This window comes from Psammomys obesus, unplaced genomic scaffold, assembly GCF_907164565.1.
Source record: "Psammomys obesus unplaced genomic scaffold, mPsaObe1.curated_primary_1811, whole genome shotgun sequence".
Taxonomy (NCBI): Eukaryota; Metazoa; Chordata; class Mammalia; order Rodentia; family Muridae; genus Psammomys; species Psammomys obesus.
In genome coordinates, this window is record NW_026596046.1 from 17,847,784 (window position 1) to 17,867,819 (window position 20,036).

The 20,036-nt window shown below is 52.9% G+C and overlaps 2 protein-coding genes across 3 annotated transcripts in view; one reads left to right on the forward strand and one right to left on the reverse strand.

Moving 5' to 3' along the window:
• Ticrr (TOPBP1 interacting checkpoint and replication regulator) overlaps nucleotides 1–1,502 on the forward strand; it is a 42,313-nt gene extending 40,811 nt beyond the window's left edge. For both annotated transcript variants that reach the window (XM_055623409.1, XM_055623407.1), the window contains 2 exons: nucleotides 27–152; nucleotides 854–1,502. In XM_055623409.1, coding sequence (XP_055479384.1) covers nucleotides 27–152; nucleotides 854–963 — 236 coding nt within the window. In that variant the 3' untranslated portion in view covers nucleotides 964–1,502. The remainder of the gene's footprint in view (nucleotides 1–26; nucleotides 153–853) is intronic.
• An 839-nt stretch (nucleotides 1,503–2,341) lies between these two features.
• Kif7 (kinesin family member 7) lies at nucleotides 2,342–19,791 on the reverse strand. Its single transcript, XM_055623374.1, has 19 exons — nucleotides 19,752–19,791; nucleotides 17,953–18,304; nucleotides 15,146–15,346; nucleotides 14,435–14,828; nucleotides 13,770–14,289; nucleotides 12,901–13,017; nucleotides 12,108–12,326; nucleotides 11,228–11,373; nucleotides 10,703–10,818; nucleotides 10,450–10,599; nucleotides 8,720–8,922; nucleotides 7,019–7,216; nucleotides 6,664–6,789; nucleotides 6,317–6,493; nucleotides 5,167–5,382; nucleotides 4,411–4,617; nucleotides 3,622–3,820; nucleotides 3,367–3,513; nucleotides 2,342–3,130 (listed from the first exon to the last, which is right to left on the reverse strand). Exons 2-19 carry the CDS (start codon nucleotides 18,278–18,280, stop codon nucleotides 2,763–2,765), a joined length of 4,032 nt encoding a protein of 1,343 aa, XP_055479349.1. The 5' UTR covers nucleotides 18,281–18,304; nucleotides 19,752–19,791; the 3' UTR covers nucleotides 2,342–2,762.
• Between the last annotated feature and the right edge of the window lie 245 nt (nucleotides 19,792–20,036).

The following is a 20,036-nucleotide window of genomic DNA, read 5'->3' on the forward strand; positions in this document are numbered from 1 at the left end:
ACACTTACTCTGTGGCATCTCCTTAGGCTCCACCCCACCCTCTGGCTGTATGGTTCGGAGCTGCCTCTCTGCCAGTGGTCTGCAAGCCCTGACCCAGTCTCCACTGCTGTTCCAGGGAAGAACACCTTCCTCTCACAGCAAGGACACCAGAGGTAATCTACGAGGGCTGAGCTCTCCTGTGGGTGACTTGCAGAATTGTCTTGAGAACGCAATGTGGGAAGATGTTTTTCACCGCACAGTGTCATGTGCCCTTCCCAGACAGGCTTCATGTTTGAACTTGGGACACCTAAAGAGAAAACTCAGCAAGATCCTCCCAAACTAATTCAGATGGTGGAAGTGGTGTGCATGCTGTAACACCACTGGGCTGCAGTCTTGGGCTCTTAATAGGGAAATGGCTTGGGCAGCATAAGTGGTAGGTGATTGATTAGAACCAGCCACTTCCTTGCAGTAGGTTTACAGTCATCACTAAAAATTTCTGCATCTACTACCATCAGACCCCATGTTTCCCCATCTTCTGGCCCTTCCATAGAAGCACAGAATCTGGCTGCTCATGACACTGGCTAGAAACATTTGAGGTGAGGGACTTAGGTGGCTCTCCTATCACAAAACCATTTCCTCCATACAAAGTAACACAAACCCCACTAATCTAGGACCTAAAAGAAAGTCTTGTGTGTGGACACACATGCAGGTACTTTGCATTTTCAGTGGCTTGTCCCTTTCGGCACATAAGCCTTAAGAGCAGAGGGCCTTATAACAAGTGTAGGTAACTCTTGAAGTCACTCCTGTGTGACCCTCTGTGGCTAGGGAATGCTGTCTTTTGTTCAGGTCTTATTGATTCTTTGCTTTTTCCTAGATGAAGATATAGATGTGTTTCCCTCCGCTGCCGAAGAGTCTCCTTTTAGGCAAACCTTCTCCCGGAAACGGCCTTTCAGATCCTATACAAGGAAGAAGCTCATTAGCTAGCTCTGGTAGAACAGAGCAGACTTAGAATGAGGAACACTTCGAGCCTGGCCAGATCCCTTGCATACCTGGAGAGGTACTCCAGAGCCGATTTATCTGGATGTGGTAACATTGCCAAACTCATACCATCGATCCCAGCAATGTGCTCAAAATAAGTGTGGTCAGAACTTCATGGGACTGAAAAAGTTCACAAGTAAAGGTGACGACAGCTAGGTCCTCTGTGGACTTAAGGAAATTGGGGGCTTTGCAGGATATGGTGCCCCATCACTTGGAAGGCAGAGACAGAAGCATCAGAAGATTCTGACTACATAGCAAGTGCAAGGACAGCTATATGAGACCCTGTCTCAAAAACAACAGACTTTAAGGACCTTAAGCCTTTCTTCCCACAGTTATTGTTCAGATGACCACTGGAATGCCTTATGGTCTACAAATTCCTCTCGTACACTTCATCCGAGGCCGGGCCCTGACCATTTTTGGGACAGTTGGGAATCTGGTGTGCAGCAAGGTAGCTGGTACTATAACTCAGGTTGTCCAGGAGTCTAGTCACCAAGCAAAGATTCCATTCCAGGCCTCTATATTGTGAAATGGAAAAAGGAACCCTTGACATAGCCTCTTGAGGTGCTTGCCGTGAGGCTTGAGGTCTCTGACACAAGCGGTACTTCATAAACTAATACCCATATGTGAAAGACTACAGCAAGAAGCAAGGTACCAATAAAGCTATCCTGGCTATTTAGCATGGCATTCAACATTTTGGCCTGGGAGAAACTGACCATGGTCCAGGGTGATCATCTTATGGGGTCTGCACTGAGAGCCAGCCACCGTGTGGCAGTCTCAGTCTGGTATGTGCTTGGCACCCATGTTGGCCTGTAATCAACTAAACCAACTTGCTGTGGAGTCTTGTCAGGACACTCTTTTGCAGTAAGGGCTGATTTGGTGCCTTCTCAGTCTCCCCGGAAGGTTTAACCCTGTTGTGGCCCCAGCTTGTTCTTCCTATTGCCAGACTCGAAGCAAAAACTCCCATTTCTCCTTGCTTTCTCCATGTGCTCACTTTGTATGGCTGAGGTATATAACCAAAAAGGAAGAAAAGGTAGCCCTGGACTGCTGGCCTGGGTTCAATTCCCAGCACTACTGATGAGTTAAGAAGAAAAGGCTTCAAGTTGGCTCGGGGTTTCAGACATCTAAGTTCAGAGTTATTAGTCCTGACTTGGGGACTGCACAGGCAGTGAGGCAGCTTTGAAGTAGAGAGGAGGTTTAGGACTCCCATATGCCCTTTAAGGATGCTCTCCAATAACCTAAGCTCTACTGCCTCTCAGCTGAGGACTAGCCTTCAAGAATTCTTGGGGAAACATTTAAGATGTAAGCCATAATGAGATTACTCCTGTTTATTATTAAATGATATTTTTTAAAATTCTAAAAATGCTAATAACTTTCCCAGTTCCCCCATCTATATAAGACCATTGAAGCCGTAACCCTGTTGCCACTAACCATTTTGTGACAAGCCTTGGATAATCTCTAGAACTCTGGGTACACAGGCTTAAAGCCAGAATTGTCCCACAAATGAAAAGGTAGCTTAAAGGAAGTGGATAGGAGGAATTTGTAAGTATTTAAAACAAAAAAGACTGCTAAGCACCACAGTGGGCAAAGTCCAGTTCTGGGCTATGGTCCAAATTTGATGACTCCAATTGGTGTAAAGATGAGACTCTAGGTTTTCAGTGTGAGGCAAGGGCTGTCCTTCACAGAAGCAAAACAGGTAGTCTCTCCTCTCAGCAGGACTGGAATCTGAGGCAGGGCCTGACCAAGGCCTACAAGGGGTTTTTCCTGACATCAATCATCCCTGGGCTGGTTCTTCGGGGTTCCCACCTGGGCTTAGGCAAAGGTCCAAAGTTCCAGGAGAGGCCCGCTTCACTCACTGGTAACACCCGCCCTACTGGGGGTTCAGTTGTTTCCCGGGCCCTCAGCTCCTCAGAGGAGCCCTGCTCACTGCACAGGCTTGAACGTTTCCATGTTAGGGGTAGTGGGGCATGGACCAAGTCCCGGGCCTCATCCCAGGCACGGGGTGCTCCCTCCAGAAGGGAGGACTGCCAGAGAGGTTCAGAAGCTGCTGGGTGGAGCCCATCTTCATTTCCAAGGCCTTGTCGGTTTTCCAAGCAGAGGCTTCTTCTCTCACCACCTGTCACAGAATAGCGTCTTTGTCACACAAGGTAGACGGAATTGTCCCCAAATGCAGCTTCCCAATGCCCCTGAGCAATAACCAACTTGAAATGAGCCGGAAGAAGCTCGTGTGGCAGCACAGGCCTGTAAGCCCAGGGCCAGGAACTCAAGGTCATCTTTGGCTAGGTAGGAGTTGGGGGCCATGTTCCTCCCACCTCCCAGTAGTGCGGACCCAAACTGGGCACCAGAGCTTACCCCGGCTCTGGCCCACAGTGTTTCCTCCACTGAGCTTCTGTTTCAGCTCCTGGTTTATCCACATGTGTCGACCCAGTTCCTTCTCCAGAGCTTGAATCCGAGCCTCATATTGCCTCTTGCTGTCTGCTAACCCCTCACCAAGGTGGTCTGGTGTGGAAAGATACTTGGTTGAGGAGCTGTGGGCAGGGCAGATAGCACCTTGGGCTTGGGGCAGCCAGGGTTATGGGCAGAGCAGCCACAGCTCCCAGCGCTCACCTCGACCCTGCTGAAGGAGTAGCTGCACGTTCTGCTCGTGCTCCTTCTGCTGCAGGGTTAGTTGGCGGTCCATCTCCAGGCGCTGCCGCTCCAGTGCCACCTCCAGCCAATACACCAGCCGCTGCTGCTCCTCTAGCTGCATCTCCAGCTCCGAGAACGCGATCTGTTGCTGGTGTTGTTCCTCCCGGAGTGTTACCACCTATCCCAAGACCATCCAGGCTCAGCTACCATGCCAGTGTCTTTTCCCCAAGTAATCCTTAGCCAGTTGGTAAATGCGACAAAGAAATCCCCTGGGGCTCTCCTGCCTCTGACACAGTGCTCTAGATAGCAAGCGCCCAACACTCAGCTGGCTTTCCAGGTGGAATTTACCCAAGCCCTTTCCCACTACATAGTTCTGAGCTGCTAGACAGTGGAACTGTGAAGTTGTACCAACACCAGGATTTCTTGACCAAAGAATAACGCATTTGGTGCTAGGTGAGTCCTGGGCCTATCTAGTATATGACATTTGGCAACATCCCTGGCCTCTATCCCCGCCACCACAGCAAAAATACCTCCAGACGTCCTTAGGAGTGAAACCACCCCTCTTGAAATCCTAACGTAGGCCAGAGCTTTCGGACCAGGGGGAGACTGAGTCTTAGCTTCCCTTTGATGGCTGCAAAGAGACTGGAGAGTAGACCCTGACCCTGTTCCCTCATCTGGGAGGAAGGGACACACTTCTTGAAGTTGCCAGCAGACCCTCCTCCAACAAGCTAAAGGAAGTGGAGGCAACCAGTTTGTGTTGGTGATCACCTTGTCAAAATACTTGCACAGCAGGGCTCTGGTCTCTGAGGAGGAGAGGTAGCTGAGTTTGGCCATGAGATTCATCTCACACTGTGACAGCAGGGAGGCCGAAGCCCGCAGCACCCGCTGGCGACATGTGATAGCCTCGTTCTTGTACTCAATGGCAGCATCCAGGGCCTCGATGGCTTCATCCAGCTGGAAAAGGGTCCTCTCCTCCTGCAGGAACAGAGGCTGCCATGGGGGAGGGGTATCTGACTTCCTGAAAAACAGTCCTAGGTAGATACCTGACAGCCAGCACAGACATGGCTGAGTCCCCTCAGCCTGAGAATGTCTTGACATATCAAAAGTGCCTCTCACTGCGGCAGCAACAGGGACACTTCGTCACAGCCTGATGCGGCATGAAAGACAATGCTGTGAGGCAGTGTTCTAAAGTCCTGACCCCCTTCAGGGTAAGCTTGGAGGAGCTTCAGAAAGCTGAGCTGGGCCTGCCTAAGTTTATGCAGTGCAGGCTCTGTTTGCAGACATAGCACGGGTGTCTAGTTCCACTGAAAGGGAGCTGAGAAGCCCACACAGTCCCACATCCACCAAGGGGGCTGAAGGCACAACCTCTCTCTTTCGAGGATTAACACCCACGTGACGCTGTGTCCTAAAGCAGCAAGGCCAGCACTGACAGAGAGCCAGGGCAGAGGACAGAGGGTGGCAGGATGGGTGGATCAGAGAGCTGCAGCATAGGTACAGAGCTGGGTGGCCACCCAGTGGGCCTACCTCAGGGGACAGCAGGCTTCCCTGCCTCAGCTTGCTATCAATCTCCAGGCGCTGCTTCAGCAGGGAGTCCTTCTCCTGGCGCAGGGTGTCTATCTCCCCTCGGATCTGCTGCTGGTTCTGGGCACTGCCTTGCCGAAGCTGCCCACTCTTCTCAGACAGCTCCTTCTCCAGGTGTTCTAGACGGCTGGACACGCGCACGATGTCCTCATTTAGGGCCTGAGGCAGACCTCCAGTGTGTTAGAGAAGGAGTAGCCAATGTCCTCACAGAGGACAGAAAGGGCCCAGTCTGCTCACTGGATGTTAAGGCGGATGTGGGTCTTTCCCTGGCCTACCTGTAACCTGGATGTTTGCTCAGGGATCAGGGCCCTTAAAGGGACCAGAACCAGATCTATGGAGGAGAAGGTCCAGAGGAAGAGCATCATGCAAGCAGAGAGAGATACTCTACTGTTAAGGAGGGATGACAGGAACAAGACAGAGCTGGTGAAGGGGAGGCTATCAGTGAGGAGACACAGTAGGAGAGTAAGGGACTAATGGGAAAGTCTGGCACTTCCTGGAGGCAAAGGTGCCTGGGTCCAAGGGATTTTATGGGTCACCTAGCAACTCCTAGGCCTCAGAGCTCTTGTCTTCCGTGATGGCAGTGACTGGGACCCTGGTCTGAATGTCCACAACCCTCCAGGAATATGGCTCAAGCACCTGGATTGGAACTGTCCTGCGTTTGGGTATGACAGGCCCACTAATTCTCTTGGCCGCATTCTGACCCCATCTGACAGAAACACAAACTGGCTGGATTCCCTGTTAAAGAGGCGGTAACCCTGCCAGGTGTGGATGGACCCACAGCCTACCTCCTCCAAAGGGAATCTAGTTGGCCATACCACTTATTACACCTACTCCTCCTTTTTCTTATGCAGGCCCCAAAGTGGTGTTTGCAAAATATGAAATGGACTATGGGATGGGTACCAATGCCCCATACATCAGTTCTTGTGACATCAACTGCCTGAAGCCTAGGAGTTCTTGGAAATCCATTGAATACAGCCCACAGGGCAAAGCTTGCTATCTTACCTGGCAAGAGCATCACTTCAAAGAAGTTCACCTACCTACACCCTGCCCTGCAGGGCCTCACCTTGCCAGGAATCTTGTGGTGGGGGCTCACCTGGCTGGACCTCAGGCGCTTGCTCTCTAGCCCCGTCTTCTCCTGCATCAGGGCCTCCTTCTTGGCCAGGATGACTTCCCGCTTGTGGAGCTCCTCTCCCAGCTCCTCCAGCGCCCGCCGCTGCTGCAGCACCTTTTCCATCTCCTGGTCCAGCCACTTCTTCTGCTCCTCAATCTTCTGAGGGACAGAGGGGGAAGCAGGGACCTCAGTACCTGCCTCTAGCTGAGGCCACCACCCAGGGTCCCACGAGAGCAGCAGATCCCACAGCAAATCCCCAGAGGACCTTGGCAATGAACAGGTCACCCAGCTGCCAATCTCACTGGGACACAGGTTCAGCCCGGCCGCACCTGCTGCTGCTCCAGGCTGACCACGGAGCCATTGCTGCCGCTGCGCCTCTTCCTCTGGAAGGCTGCAATCTCCTCAGTCTTGATTTTCAGGATCTTTTGCTGTTGCTCATGCTTCAGCTCCAGCTCCTGGGGTGAGGAGGCCCAGTGAGGAGAGGAGGAAGTGAGGTGGGGAGATGGCCTGAGGGACAAGGTCATGACATGCCTTCATGACATACCCTCAAGTTTCCTATAAGTTCTTGGTAGTGAGAGAATAAACCATTCTCTGAGAACCTACAGTAACCTGTTGCTAAGATCATGAAGCTATACAAATAGCGGGAACAAGGTGGACCCCTCGCCAGACCAGCCAGAGCCTGACCTTGACACGATGCTGCCGCTTGTTCATCTCTGTCTCTAGGCGCCGCTTCTGCTCTGTCTCCTCCCGGAGCCGCCTCTGCAGCTGCCCCTGCTGTTGTCGCATGAGCCGCACGTTCCTCTCCAGCTCCTGCAGCCGCGTCTCACTTTGAGCGGACAGTGACACCAGCCGCTCTGTTGCCTGCTTCTTCTCCTTCAGCACCTGAGACCCACACAGCAGCCACAGGGCTATGAACAGGGGTGGCAGGAGCCTGGCACAGTGGCTGGCACTTATGAAGGGTGGACAGGGCCAACAGATGAACAGAAGGACATAAGGAAATAACAGAACACCAACAGCAGTAGCTATAATAACTTTTACTATTCATTGGGTGAACTATGCTATGTGCTCTGTACATAGTAAGTGATCTAACAAACCTATTTAAAAAAAAAAAAAAAACAACCCTGCCTATGGGGCTGGCAGAATAGTTTAGTGAGTAAAAGTGCTTGCTGCCAATGGCTAACTTGAGTTTGATCCCTGGGACCCACATAGTAGAAGAGGAAAACCAACTCTAAAAGGTGTCCTCTGACCTACACACACACACACACACACCCACACACACAGTGGTGCCCTTACATACAGATATACACACACACAAATAAAATGTAATGAAAAACTAATATGACTACGTTTATTCCCATTTTACAGATTAGGAAGCAGGCACAGAAAGGTTAGGGGACTTGCTCAAGACCCACAGCTTGGGCCTGGAGAGATGGCTCGGTAAGTAGTTAAGAGTACTTGCTGCTCTTTGCAGAGGACCTGGCTTGGGTTTCCAGAACCTAAAGGCTCACAGCAGACAGGAACTTCAGTTCCAGAGGATCTGCTGCCCTCTTCTGGCTTCCCAGGTACCAGCACACATGTTGCACATACATTCGTTCAGGCAAAACACTCATACACGTGAAGGAGGAGGAGAAAGAGAAGGAGGAAGATGACAGAGCCCGGTTTCCCAGTCAGGTTCCACAGCCCATATTCTCAGCCATTCTGCCAGATCACCTGTTGGGCTGGAACTGAGAAAAGAAAGGAGGAGGGAAGTTGGCAGAAGGGTAGATGGGCAGGTGCAGAGGCAGCTGGGACCCCCTGGATTGGTAAAAGCTAGGATGGACAGGGCTGTGGGCTGAATTGTCTTACCCCACACCTAACATGACTGCATTAGAGATGGAGCGGCCTTTAAAGAAGCCTTTAAACTTAAGTAAAATCCTAACGGTGGCCCCAACCTCATACACAGGCATCCTATAAACAGCAAGAATGCAGGAGCACAGGGAAGGTAGACACAGCTGGAAAACAGCCATCCAAAAGCCTCAGGAGGCCTCAGAAAAAGCCAGACTGGGGACATCTTGAGCAGAAGGGCTGCTGAGCTGACGCCCCTCCTACCTGTGGAATCCTGCTCTAGCATCACTAGCAAACTAATACGAACTGCTCAAGGGAATGGAAGGTAAGTGAAGAGCAAGCTGGGACTGTGGGTGTGTGCACGGAGGGGAGGCGCTGTGGGCTGAAGGAGCTTTTCTTTAGACGCACACCCTCCAAAAGCCAAGCTGATGCCAGCCTACCTATGACGCCCCCTAGAGGCCAGAAGGAGTGACTGCCACAGTAGGGCTGAATGGGAGTACACAGATTCCAGACCCACGATCCTGTTCTCAGGGACCCCAGCTGGGGAACCACAACACTAACCTGCACCTGGCTCTGGGCTGCAGCCACTCTCTTGCGGAATTCCTGAAGCCTGGACCGCTCGTTGGCATCCTGGGGCTCCCTGCCCTCCAGCTCACGGAGCTGTCTCTGCCCTTCACACAGCTCCGCCCGCACACGCTCCGCCTCCTGCTCCAGCTCCCGGATGCGCTGGCTATGCTGCCGGTTTAGGGCTTGGGCGGCCTTCCCTGGAAGAAAGTGAAGCCACGGTGGCACAGACAGACCTCCTCCCAGATGAAGGCCATTGTTCCTCCCCTCCAAGTTTTGCTTCCCAGGCCCTATCAGTCTGGAACATTGCATGGGTTCCGTCAAGCCCTTACACAATCATCTTCTAAATCCACTCTCTCAGTCACCCCCTCATCCCACCCTGCTTCTATTCCTGGCTGGCCAGAATTCATGGTAGCTCAGGTGCCTTGAACTCAGAGATCCACCTGCCTCTGCCTCCTGAATGCTGGGATTAAATATATACACCAGCCCCCTACCCACTTTTTAAATGAGTTTCACCCACAGGAGTGACCTAAATTATTAAATTTTTATCTTTACTGAACACATGAAAAAAAAAACAATATACACTCTGAACCTGCACATATTACTAGCTTCAATCTGAAAGAAATATGAAGGGCGGAGAGAAAAGCCAAACACCACTGAAGAGGGGAAACAAACCCTGATGGGATGACCCAACAGCAGAGAGAAGGGAGTTGGCCTAAGAAGCCAACCGAGCACGCGCAGGGCCCAGGTATGGGAGGTTGGCTCAAACCAACGCGGCTAAACAACACTGTTGGGTCATCAGGGGACAGTGCCTAGGCTCTGGGTACCGAGAGAACAGGAGTTCTAACATGCAGAGGAGAGACTGACGTTTCACCCCCAGCATTGAACAACAGAGAACAAGCCAGTGTGTGCCTGTAATCCCAGCACTCGGGAAGTGAAGGCAGAGGATCAAGAGTTCGAGGCCAGTGTTGGCTACACAGTCCCTTTAAGGCTAGCCTGGGCTACAGGAAACCATCTCAAATAACCAAACAGACAAATGGAGTGGTGGTGAGAAAGAAAAAGGTCCAAGTTGTGTTTTGTTTTGTTTTGAGAGGTCATGAGAAGTAGATAGGTGAAAGGACACAGTAGCTGGGATTTGCTTCAAAACATACCAGGAAAGAGAAATGGGCACAGAGATCAAGGTGGACACTCTCAGTGACTGCTAATTCTGGATACTATTCTAATTCAGTACTCTTCTTTCTCTTTAACCCTCTATTTGAAAGTTTGAAAAATAAACATAATAACGTCACAATAACTTCAACAATAACAATAACAAAAAATAAACACAATAACTTCTTTAGCCATTCAAACAGGCAAGCAAGATGGCTCAGTGGATAAACGCACCTGCCACCAAGCCTAATGACCTAAGTTTGATCCCTAGGCCCCATGGTGAAAGGAGAAAACTGACTCCAGTTTGTTACCCTCTGACTCCACATGTGTTCTGTGGCACACGCATGGACTCGTGTGTGCACACGCATACACACAGAAAATAAATTAAAATGTATTTAAAATTTTCTTTTTAAATACCAAATGGCCACCGTTAAAGAGGCTGAGCTAGGTGTGAGAGCGAGGCCCTGTGGCCTAGGCTGCTCAGCGGGACACTGCTGAACCCTTTAGAAAGCAGCATAGGAAGAATGCCAAGCGGGAGACCCCCCTGAGGAGGAGCCCAGCTCGGGGCCACCACTGACCTGTGCGGACCAGCTCACCAATGAGCTCCTCCTTCATTCGGATGTTGATGGCCAGTTCTCGGATCTTCTGCTGAGCCTGGGCCAGTCGCCACTCGGAGGCCATGGCAGCTGGGTTCTGGCGGGTCTGAACTGGGACCTTGCCACCACCAACTGCGACAACACACAGGCCATCAGGATCAGCACCCTCACTGACAGCGGAGGAGGCAGAGGAGTGGGCTGGAGGGGCTCCCTGGGTGCTCCCCACCTGGCTTACCTTGGGGTGCTGGGATGGCAGCAGCTGGCTCTTCTAGGCAGACCTCTGGGCCCTTCCTGTCAGGTGGGGTCCCTGGACGCACACCTGCTCTCTGGCTCCAGTTGCTGATCCCATTTCTGGAAGGCAGAAATAGGAGTCAGTACCATTCCCCAGCCCCTGACCTAGGCTAGCCACTTCTTAGAACTGGAAGGAGGAAGAGAGGCCTCAGGACCCTCCAAGCCCCAGGATCAACGTGACCCAGAGTAGAGATGAGGCAGAAAGAAGTCAGAAGATGCCAAGAAGTTGCGGGTACCAAGGATCCCCTTGGAAACTGAGCACAAGGAAGGGAGTCTGGCCACTTCCTAACACAGTCACCCCAGTGAAACCATCTCGCTCAGCTCATAGACTCCCAAGAGCTGGTGAGTGTGAGACATGCAAGAGCATCTTGAGATGTGAGAGGCCTTCATCCTGCTGCTGGGAGAACACTCCTACAGCCTAGAGCAGCCCTAAGCTGATCCTGTGAGTCCAACACTGGGTCTCCCTCACCTGCGCAGGTACAAGGTCCGCCTGGGTGGTTCCTCTTCTTCGTCGTCCTCCTCCTCCCCTTCCTCTTCAGATGGAGTGGAAGAGCCACTTCCCAGCTTGTCCACCTGGGCCGACACCTCCGCCTTGACTTCCCTGCCATTTGCCACCTTCGAGCGGAGCATTAGGAGCTCACGATGAGAATGTCTGCAGGGCATCCTCCGAGCCATTTCCCACAGCTGTTACGGAAGTGTGCCCTGCCCTGCACACCCTCCTCTTCTCAACTTCCTCTACCCCTATCTTCACCCTCAAGATCCATTAAAGGACAAACTGGGAAGTGTTCTTCCCCCAGGGAAGGATGTGATTTCCCTGGCATCTGGTTCTCCTCGGGTCACAACCTGCCCTCTCTAGTAGGCAGCTCATGTGCACCAGAGTCCTTTTTCACCATTGACACCCTGCCAGAATGATGGGTCCATGGCACACTCCCACCAACCCAAGCCCTCTGCCACGGCAGGTGACCTAGAGTCCTGAGCAGCACAGGACTCAACTTTGTTCAGAGGACCCCAAGCCGCAGAACCTACAGGCAGGGGATCAAGCCTTGGACACAGAGCAGAGCTTATGGAAGGGTGAGCCTGCAGAGAGCCACCTCGAGAGCGTGTTTTAAGAGCTCCATCCTCGAGTGTGCAAAGGTGCCACCTTGTCATCGCTGATACTCCAGCTGCCTCAAGATGCTCACTGGCCCTAGACACTTCTGAGAGGCTCCACAGCCTCTCGTATTTGGGCCCTCTCTCTAAGGACACCCGAAATAGGAATCTTCCCACAGCTGGTCCCACGGAGACATAAACAAAGGACACATGTCCCAGGGTTACCCTGGCCCCATCCGAGGCCTCACCAACCCCCTCACCTGCTCAGAGCCAACTTCTTCTCCAGGAAGACAAGCAGGGGGCACCACACCCACCCCGTGAAGATGTGCACCTCCCAGGGGGGCTGTGTGAGGCCGAGGCACAAAGGAGCCGGGAGGCAAGCCCTGCAGGAGTCCCGGTGCTCCCCAGCCAGGACGCGCCAGCTCTAGCCGCAGCCGAAGCTCCACCATCTCCTCCTGCTGCTCCCGCAGGCGGTCACTCTGCAAGATACAGTCCAGGCACTGGTGGGGACATGGATGCCAAGGGCAGGGCTGTCTGCTGATCAGCATGAGTACAAGAAACTGAAGAAGGAATCTGAGAACATCCCACCTTCTAAGATGAAACTGAAAAGTTTGAGTACCACTGGCCCTTTCTGTCCGAATAGCACATACTACGCTGGTTCTGACTCAAGCTCTCATCCCATCCTGTCCAACAGTCCAGCATATCCTCACCATGCCTGCATGCCAACCCTACCCCTGACACCAGAGAGCCCAGCATAATGCTGATCTGGTCAGCAGGCTCCAGGTGGCATCCTGCTGCCCTCAGATGCCAGCGCCAACCAAATGTTCACTCATGCAAAGCACAGGTGCCAGACATGGCTGTCAATGGATTCCCACCACTGTTCTGTCCCTCACCTCCATAATTCTGTTCCTGCTGGGCACCACATATCTCTACACAGTCCTCCACCAGCTGCTCCTGCCCCAGTCTTCCATTCAAACTAACTCCCTTCCATTCTGGGAAACTCTCCCTCCCTCCTCCAGAAAGCCCTCCTGGCTGCAGGAAGGAGCATCCTACCTGTAGCTTGTATTGCTCCATGGCGTCCTCCAAAGCCGCCAGAAAGTCACGATTCTCCTCCTCTAGCCGGGCCACCTGGCTCTGCAGGAGCGACAGCTGCTGGGCCCCTTCATCTCCCTACCAGGCAAGAAGAAAGGCTTTAGGGCTGGGGCCTGGTAAGGTGCTCTGACACCCCAACTTTCTCTGCCCTGCCCCCAGTTCGCCCAGTCCTACTCTATACTTTGTTCTAAGATCTGCCTTGCAATCTTGGTGCTCCTGGCTCCATGTAGACTTAGGTTCCTTCTGCAAGCCATTTGGGCCAACTCCCGCCATTATTAATAAGGCTTTAAAATTTACTTATAATGGTACTTTCGTTCTGAATTAGTACATTGCTACATAGCCCAGGCTAGCCTGGAACTTGTGTTCATAATGCTTCCACCTTCAAGGGATTGGAATTATGATGTTGTCACTATTCCCACAGATCACGTTTTTATTTATTTATTTATTTAGGTTCTTTGAGACAGGGTTCCTCCATGTAGCCATGACTGTCCTTGAACTCGTTCTGAAGACCAGGCTGGCCTCGAACTCAGAGATCCGTTTGCCTCTGCCTTCCGAATGTTGGGATTAAAGGCATGCCCCACCACGCCAGGCACATTTTTATTAATGTTACTAGGAACCCCTCCGTTTTCACCAGTGTGCTTGGCCCTATTTCAGCTTCTGATGTTATAAAATCCTTATTTAGCAGACCCAGAGGCTAAGAAAAGTTAAGGAAGTAATCTTAATCACCAGAAGTGACAATGAACCCCGAATATACTTAATGGTTAATAGGCAACCACCTGCCTTAAAACCCTCTTCCCTCGGTCCCTACCCCGGGCCCACCCCAGGGCCACCTTTCTCCCGCTGGTCCCCTGCGCCGCCTGGTCCTCGGCTGGAGCGCTCTCGATGCCGCTGTCGGGCCCGGAGGCGGAGCTCAGCGCGCTGCAGTCGCCCTCCACAGCGCACAGCCAGTCCCGCACCTTGCGGACAGCAGCGCCTGGCAGCCCTGGCTCGGCCTGCAACTCTCGCAGGAGGCTGTAGGCGGCGCTGGTGCGAGCCCGACAGCGCGCGCACTCAGCGCCCAGGCCCGCCACGGCTGCGGCCGAGCCCACGGCGGGGCAGGGAGGGCGCCGGCCGCGGTGGATGATGCGCGTCTCCGAGCGGTGTCGCGGCGGCCCGCGCGCGCCTGCCCCTTGTTCGTCGGGGGCGCGCTCGGCCTCCGGCTTCCAGTTGACTGTGGCGCGATTGCGGATGTTCTGGGCACGGCTGGCGTAGTTGAGGGTGTTGAGGGTCTCATCGAAGTCGGAGGAGGAGGGGCTGACGCAGGCGATCATCACCGTCTTGGCATTCCCTCCCAGGGAGTCTTTGAGGATCCTTTGAGCGCGAGGATGACGAGGGGTCAGTGCCTCGGTTCTTGTTAAGTACTGACTGACCTGGGACCATGGGCCTGGGGACAAAGCCACCCTTCCTGGAGGGAATCCATGACCCCACCCGAGCCCAGAGAGATGGGCCAGCTCACCGGGTAATCTTGGAGTCGCGGTAGGGGATGTGGCTACCGCGGCGCTGGGGATCCCCCAGAGCGCTGATGACATTGCCCAGCGCCAGCAGGGTGCTGTTAATCTGGATGCTCTCTTTGAGCCTTTCGCCGGTGCTGCCGGTCTTGAGAACCCTCTCAGAGCCTGCAAGGTCCACGAAGTGGAATTTGGAGACCAGCAGGTGTCCCGCGGCAGGTCGAGGTAGGCGGCTAGGAGCCCGTCCTCGCTGCTCCAGGGTCACTGTGAAGACCGTGTGTGAGCGGCTGGAGAGGCGGTTGAAGTGTGTGGCGCCTGTGTGCCGCGCAGCGTTGCCCATCTCCAGGAGGCTCAGCACCTCATCCAGGCCTTCCACGTCCACTTCTTTCACCCCACACAGCACTGTGGAAACAGAAGACTGTGACCGGCTCCCCTAAAGGCAGCCAGAAGACAAGCAGAACAATCCAGTACTCCTGCTCTTCCTCACCCAGAATTATCCACTCATGCCCAGTGTCCCAGCTTTCCCACACTTCTCACTCTGGCCACAGAGGCATATACTGAGCTCACCGGAGACAGGAAACAAAAACCATCCAGGGCCTGGATTTCCCTTGAGGAAGTATAGCCCAGAAAGGCTAGCCAGCCCACCCTCTGAGCAGATTGAGGCTTTCCTTGCCAAAGTTCTTACTCCCAGTCATTTGAGGATTCTCAAGATTTCTCACCAACATTTCCCCGATCATCTTCCCGAAGCTGGATGTCCCGGCTGGCAGTGCCTACTTCTAGCAGATCTCGGAACTCTTCCTTGTACACTTCCAGGTAGGACACATGCACCAGGCAGTCCAGCAGGTCATTCTCATCAATGAGCTTGAAGGCCTCGGCCATGGCCCTTGGGATGATGCCCTGTTCATCTTCATGCAGGGAGGCTGGGGAGACACCAGGTTAGCTGCCGTGCGCCCAGCTAACCTGGCCCAAGTATTCTACACCCCACTGGCAGCTTGAGAATGGAGCTGTAGCATGGAGAAGACAATGACAGAGGCCAAGGAGAGGGAGCCTCTGCTAGGCCGTGCTCCATGATGGTTATGCAGAATTAGAGAATTCAAGCGGCCTCTTATGGTTTAATCAACTGCTTTCATGATGCACATTTCTTACTACACCCCCAACAGATTACCAGATACCCTGGGCTTGATTAGGGACAGGTAAGTCACTACCATGGCCCATGCACAGCTAACTTAAGGGCCTCTAATCTGCTTCAAAGAAGTGGAGTGCTCATCCTAAGATCCCACAGGAAGTTTGCTTAAATATATCCACAGCAGGATGCCAAGAAGTTACTAAATAAAGAGAAGACTGAAAGACTAGGTGCCACACACCTTTAATCCCTCAGGCAAAGATAGGTGGATCTCTTAGTTCGAGATCAGCTTGGTCTACAAAGCAAGTTCCAAGACAGCCAGAGCTACACAGAGGAACCATGTCTTGAACTGCCCCCCCCCCAATAAATACTATGGGTGTAGCTTAGATCACTTGCCTAACATGTGAGAGCCTGAGCTCAATACACGCCAACATAGTCACATGCATGGGCACACACACACACACACACACACTTCTGAAGAATATTTACTAATAAATGTTCCTCACCATACATATCTTTCTTGACATCCCCAATTCAAAGTAGACGGTTCCACATATTAGGTCAAAAACTAAAATATTTTATGGCCAGAAAATTCAGATGCTGCCAGGTGTAGTGGTGCATAAGCCATGAGCATTTATCATTAAATGTTCTTCAGTTGTGTGTGTATCTCTGCGTGTCTGTGTGTGGTACTGAGGATCAAACTCATGACCTCAAGAATGACAGCAACTCTTCCACTGAGCTACACACAACCACAGCCCTATGGCACACATTGAAAAAATAAAATGGAATAGAAAAGAGTGCATATAAAATAATGTCGTGTTTAGCTAGGCATTGATGGCTCACGCCATTGGGTCCAGCACTTTAGGTGGCAGAGTCAGGCAGGTCTTGGACACCAGCCTGGTCTACAGAGTTCCAGAACAGCCAGGACTACACAGAGAAAGTCTGTCTCAAAAGGCAAAGGCAAACAAAAAATGTCACGCTTAAAGTATAAAGTGCCATCATCTTCACAGAGACACGGGGATGCTTAGAAGGGTGAATATCAAACACGCATGTATTTACGAATGTATTTTCCTGCATTCTCTTAATTTCTACAATAAACAATTATAATTATGCCTTTGTAATTGCTATGGTCCGCTTATGTCTCTCCAAAACTCGTGTGTTAAAATCCTTACCTCTACTGTGATAATATTAGAAAAATAGGGTGACTAGCTCATGAGTTGGTACCTTCATGAATGAAATGAGTGTTTAAAAAAAAGTCTGTAGGCCTGGAGAGGCTGCTGAGGGGTAAGGCAATGACTGCTTTTGCGGAAGAACAGGATTTGGTTTCCAGCCCCCACATGGAGGCTTACAACCACCTGTAATTCCAGGGGATCTGATACCCTGTCCCGGCCTCTGAAGTCAATGGGCATTCATGCAGTACACATGCATACACTCATACACATAAAAAGAAAATTTAGGAGGGGGTGTTGTGTTTTTTGTTTTTGTTTGGAGGCAGGGTGTCTCTGTGTAGCCTTGGCTGTCCTGGACTGGCTTTGTAGACCAGGCTGGCCTCCAACTCACAGAGCTGTGCCTGCCTCTGGCTCCCCAAGTGCTGAGATTACAGGCGTGTGCCCAGCAAGAAATCTTAGAGTGGGATGGTGAGGGTGGGGCAGGGGGCTTGAGCTAGGTATGGCGGTACATGTCTATAATCCTAGCACTTGGGAAAACCGAACCAGACAATTGAAAGGCTGAGGTCCACCTTGGCTACACAGGGAATTTCAGGCCTTAGATACGGCAAGACCCTGCCACAAAAGACAAGTGGCTACCATGTAAGGTTATGTGGAAACTATTGCTCTTAGTTTTGCTGACGCCTTGACCTTGGTCTTTGAAGCCTCCAGAATGGTGAGAAATCAATTTCTGTTTAAAAGCAGCCAGCACAGTGTTATAACAAGCCTAAGCACTAAAACAGTGACTAAGAGAAAATAGCTCGTGTTACTTAAGTGGGGGAGGGGACTCTTTCCACTGGGACCAGGCAGAAGAGTCTTCCCAGATGCAGAGCTCCAGTCCCACCTGTTCCAACTAGAACACCGATTCCCAGCTCTTAGTGGGATCCGGAGACACACCAACTCGCCTCAGCCTTCATGTGCTACGATTCCAAAAACCATCTTGTCTCACCTTGAGACATTTACCCACAACCCCCGCCCCCCCCCCCCACACACACACCCTCCTGCCTCTCCCAGTCGGTTGACACGGAGTGCCATTCTCTGTCTAGGAAATCGGCACTCCCTTCTCAGCATCCTTGCCTTGGGGATGGGGAGGACAGGGTGAGAGGATGGGGAAGTGGAAGGGGCGGGGAGTGCAGAGATTCAGGAAGACACTGAGGCTTCTCAAAGTGGTCAAAGGGGCACAGTAAGGGTCACTCACCCACACTGGCCTCCCCCATGGTATACGTCTTCCCTGAGCCTGTCTGACCATAGGCAAAGACAGTGGCATTGAAGCCCTCAAAGAAGGCCTCGAGAAGGGGCTGGACACAAGCCTGGTACACAGCCTCTTGTCCAGTGTCCTCTCCCAGTACCACATGGAATCCAAAGCAGCGGTCACGGCCCAGGGTGATTCGGCCATGCTCAGGCTCCGCCTGCAGGCAGCTCTGATGGCCGTGGAGCAGCTCCTTGGGCAGCAATGGGCGGACTCGGAGGGCCACCCTCACCGGAGCTTCCTCAGCCTCAGGCAGCCTTTGGGCCTCCAGCCCCATGTTGAAGGAGGGAAGCTCTAGGACCTGCAGAGAAAAGAAAAGGTCCTTGCCGTCAGGACCTGTCCTGCAGGGGGCAGGCCGCACAGCTCTAGAACTTGGGGAGACTGGAGGAGGGGTAGTCAAAGTTCAGAGCATCCTGGGACCCAACTGCGGCACAAACCATAATACGCTCTTAGGCAGCAACTTCTCTTGACCTCCTTCCTGGTGGCAAAAAAAAAAAAAAAAAGCAAAGTCCCACCACTTAATACCCAGGTTTTATGTTTCAGCTGGCTCCTTCCTCTATGACCACATCTAGAAACATACACAGGAGGCATCATCCTGGGAACTCTCCCCTAATGCCCACCAGGCTTCTCACAGTCTCTGACACTGTCCATCACTGAAACTCCTTGACACCCGCCCCTCCTCTTCACAGTAACCAACAGATCCTTTAAGATCCAGTTCCCATCGCTATGTTCTGCCGATTCCATCTCCTAAATATCTCTCGAGATTATCAGCTACTCTACATAATGCTGCCAAAGCCAGTCTTGCTACTGACATCCCGAAGGGATGACTTTTGCCAGCGCCTCTCTGAGTGGCAGTCTGCCTGCCTTCTCCAACCCCGCAGCCTGGGGCAGCTATCAAAAACACAGTCGTGACATCCTCCTTTTTACGTCCCAACAACAACAAAGAAATCTTAGAACAGACACCCCGTCTTCCCCATCTCCCGAACACCATGCCTTTCCTCACCTCTCAGGCCAGCAACCTCAGTCCTACCAAAGCATTTTCATCCACCCACGCTTGGGCTGGGCCCACCTTCTCCACAGGGCCAGGGAGGCTGCTCTGCTCTGTGCCCACCACCACCACCACAGACGGCCCTTTGTGCCGGCCACATCAGACATTAACCACACGGATTCAACTGCCAGATCCGCCGTCCCGATGGAAAGCAAGAACCCTCTTTGTCTATTTTGAACTCTCCCACCAGCATCCAGCACAGGGTGCAAAGAACCCACTAATCCGTGATGAGCCCCCAATCTCCATCCTCCTTCCTCACCACATTCCTCCTCAGCTCCCAGTACCCCACGCTGCACTTTGTTGTTCTGGTATTTACTGTTTAGCCTCTCTGCATGTATAACCGCTCATTCATTCGGTCCCGGAGCCTGGGTACACAGTGGTAACTCTGCCTGGCGGCACTCCAGTCCCCAGGTAGACTCTGGAGCTTTGTGTGGTCCTGGCTTCTCCATCCCCACAATCAAAGCTCCAAGCCTCGAAGGCGCCCTGACAACTCCACCCGAGCGATCGGCCGCTGGGAACAGGCCCTCCCGGAAAGTTTGCAAAAGTGACTGCAAACGTGGGCCCTCTCAGGCTGCTCCCCCTGGCCAGGCCTGCCCAGTGAGGAGCTCCGGGCAGGCTAGGGAGCACAGATCCCGGGCTGCTCAGATGCCTCCCGGGTGCGCCCCGCCTCGCCCTCCACCCACTCCCGACCCACACCCACCTGCCAGGGTGCGGGCGCAGTCCCGGGACGCGCAGCCGAGCTCGGCGCCCCGGTGTGGCGCGCTCCGATGCCGTCATCAGGACCCCCGCCCCCCAAACATCCCTCCCTTCACCCGCAACTCCGCCTGCCCCGGCGCTCGGGGGCGGAGGCGCTAACAGGGCGCCTCCGAGTCCGTCCGCAGACAGGGCGGGACCGGCCCTCCGCTGGGATCGGGGCGGGCCTAGGCTCGAGGGGGCGGGCCTGGAGAAGCAGCCCGCGGCCTCTCTCCAAGTCTTAGAAGTCAGC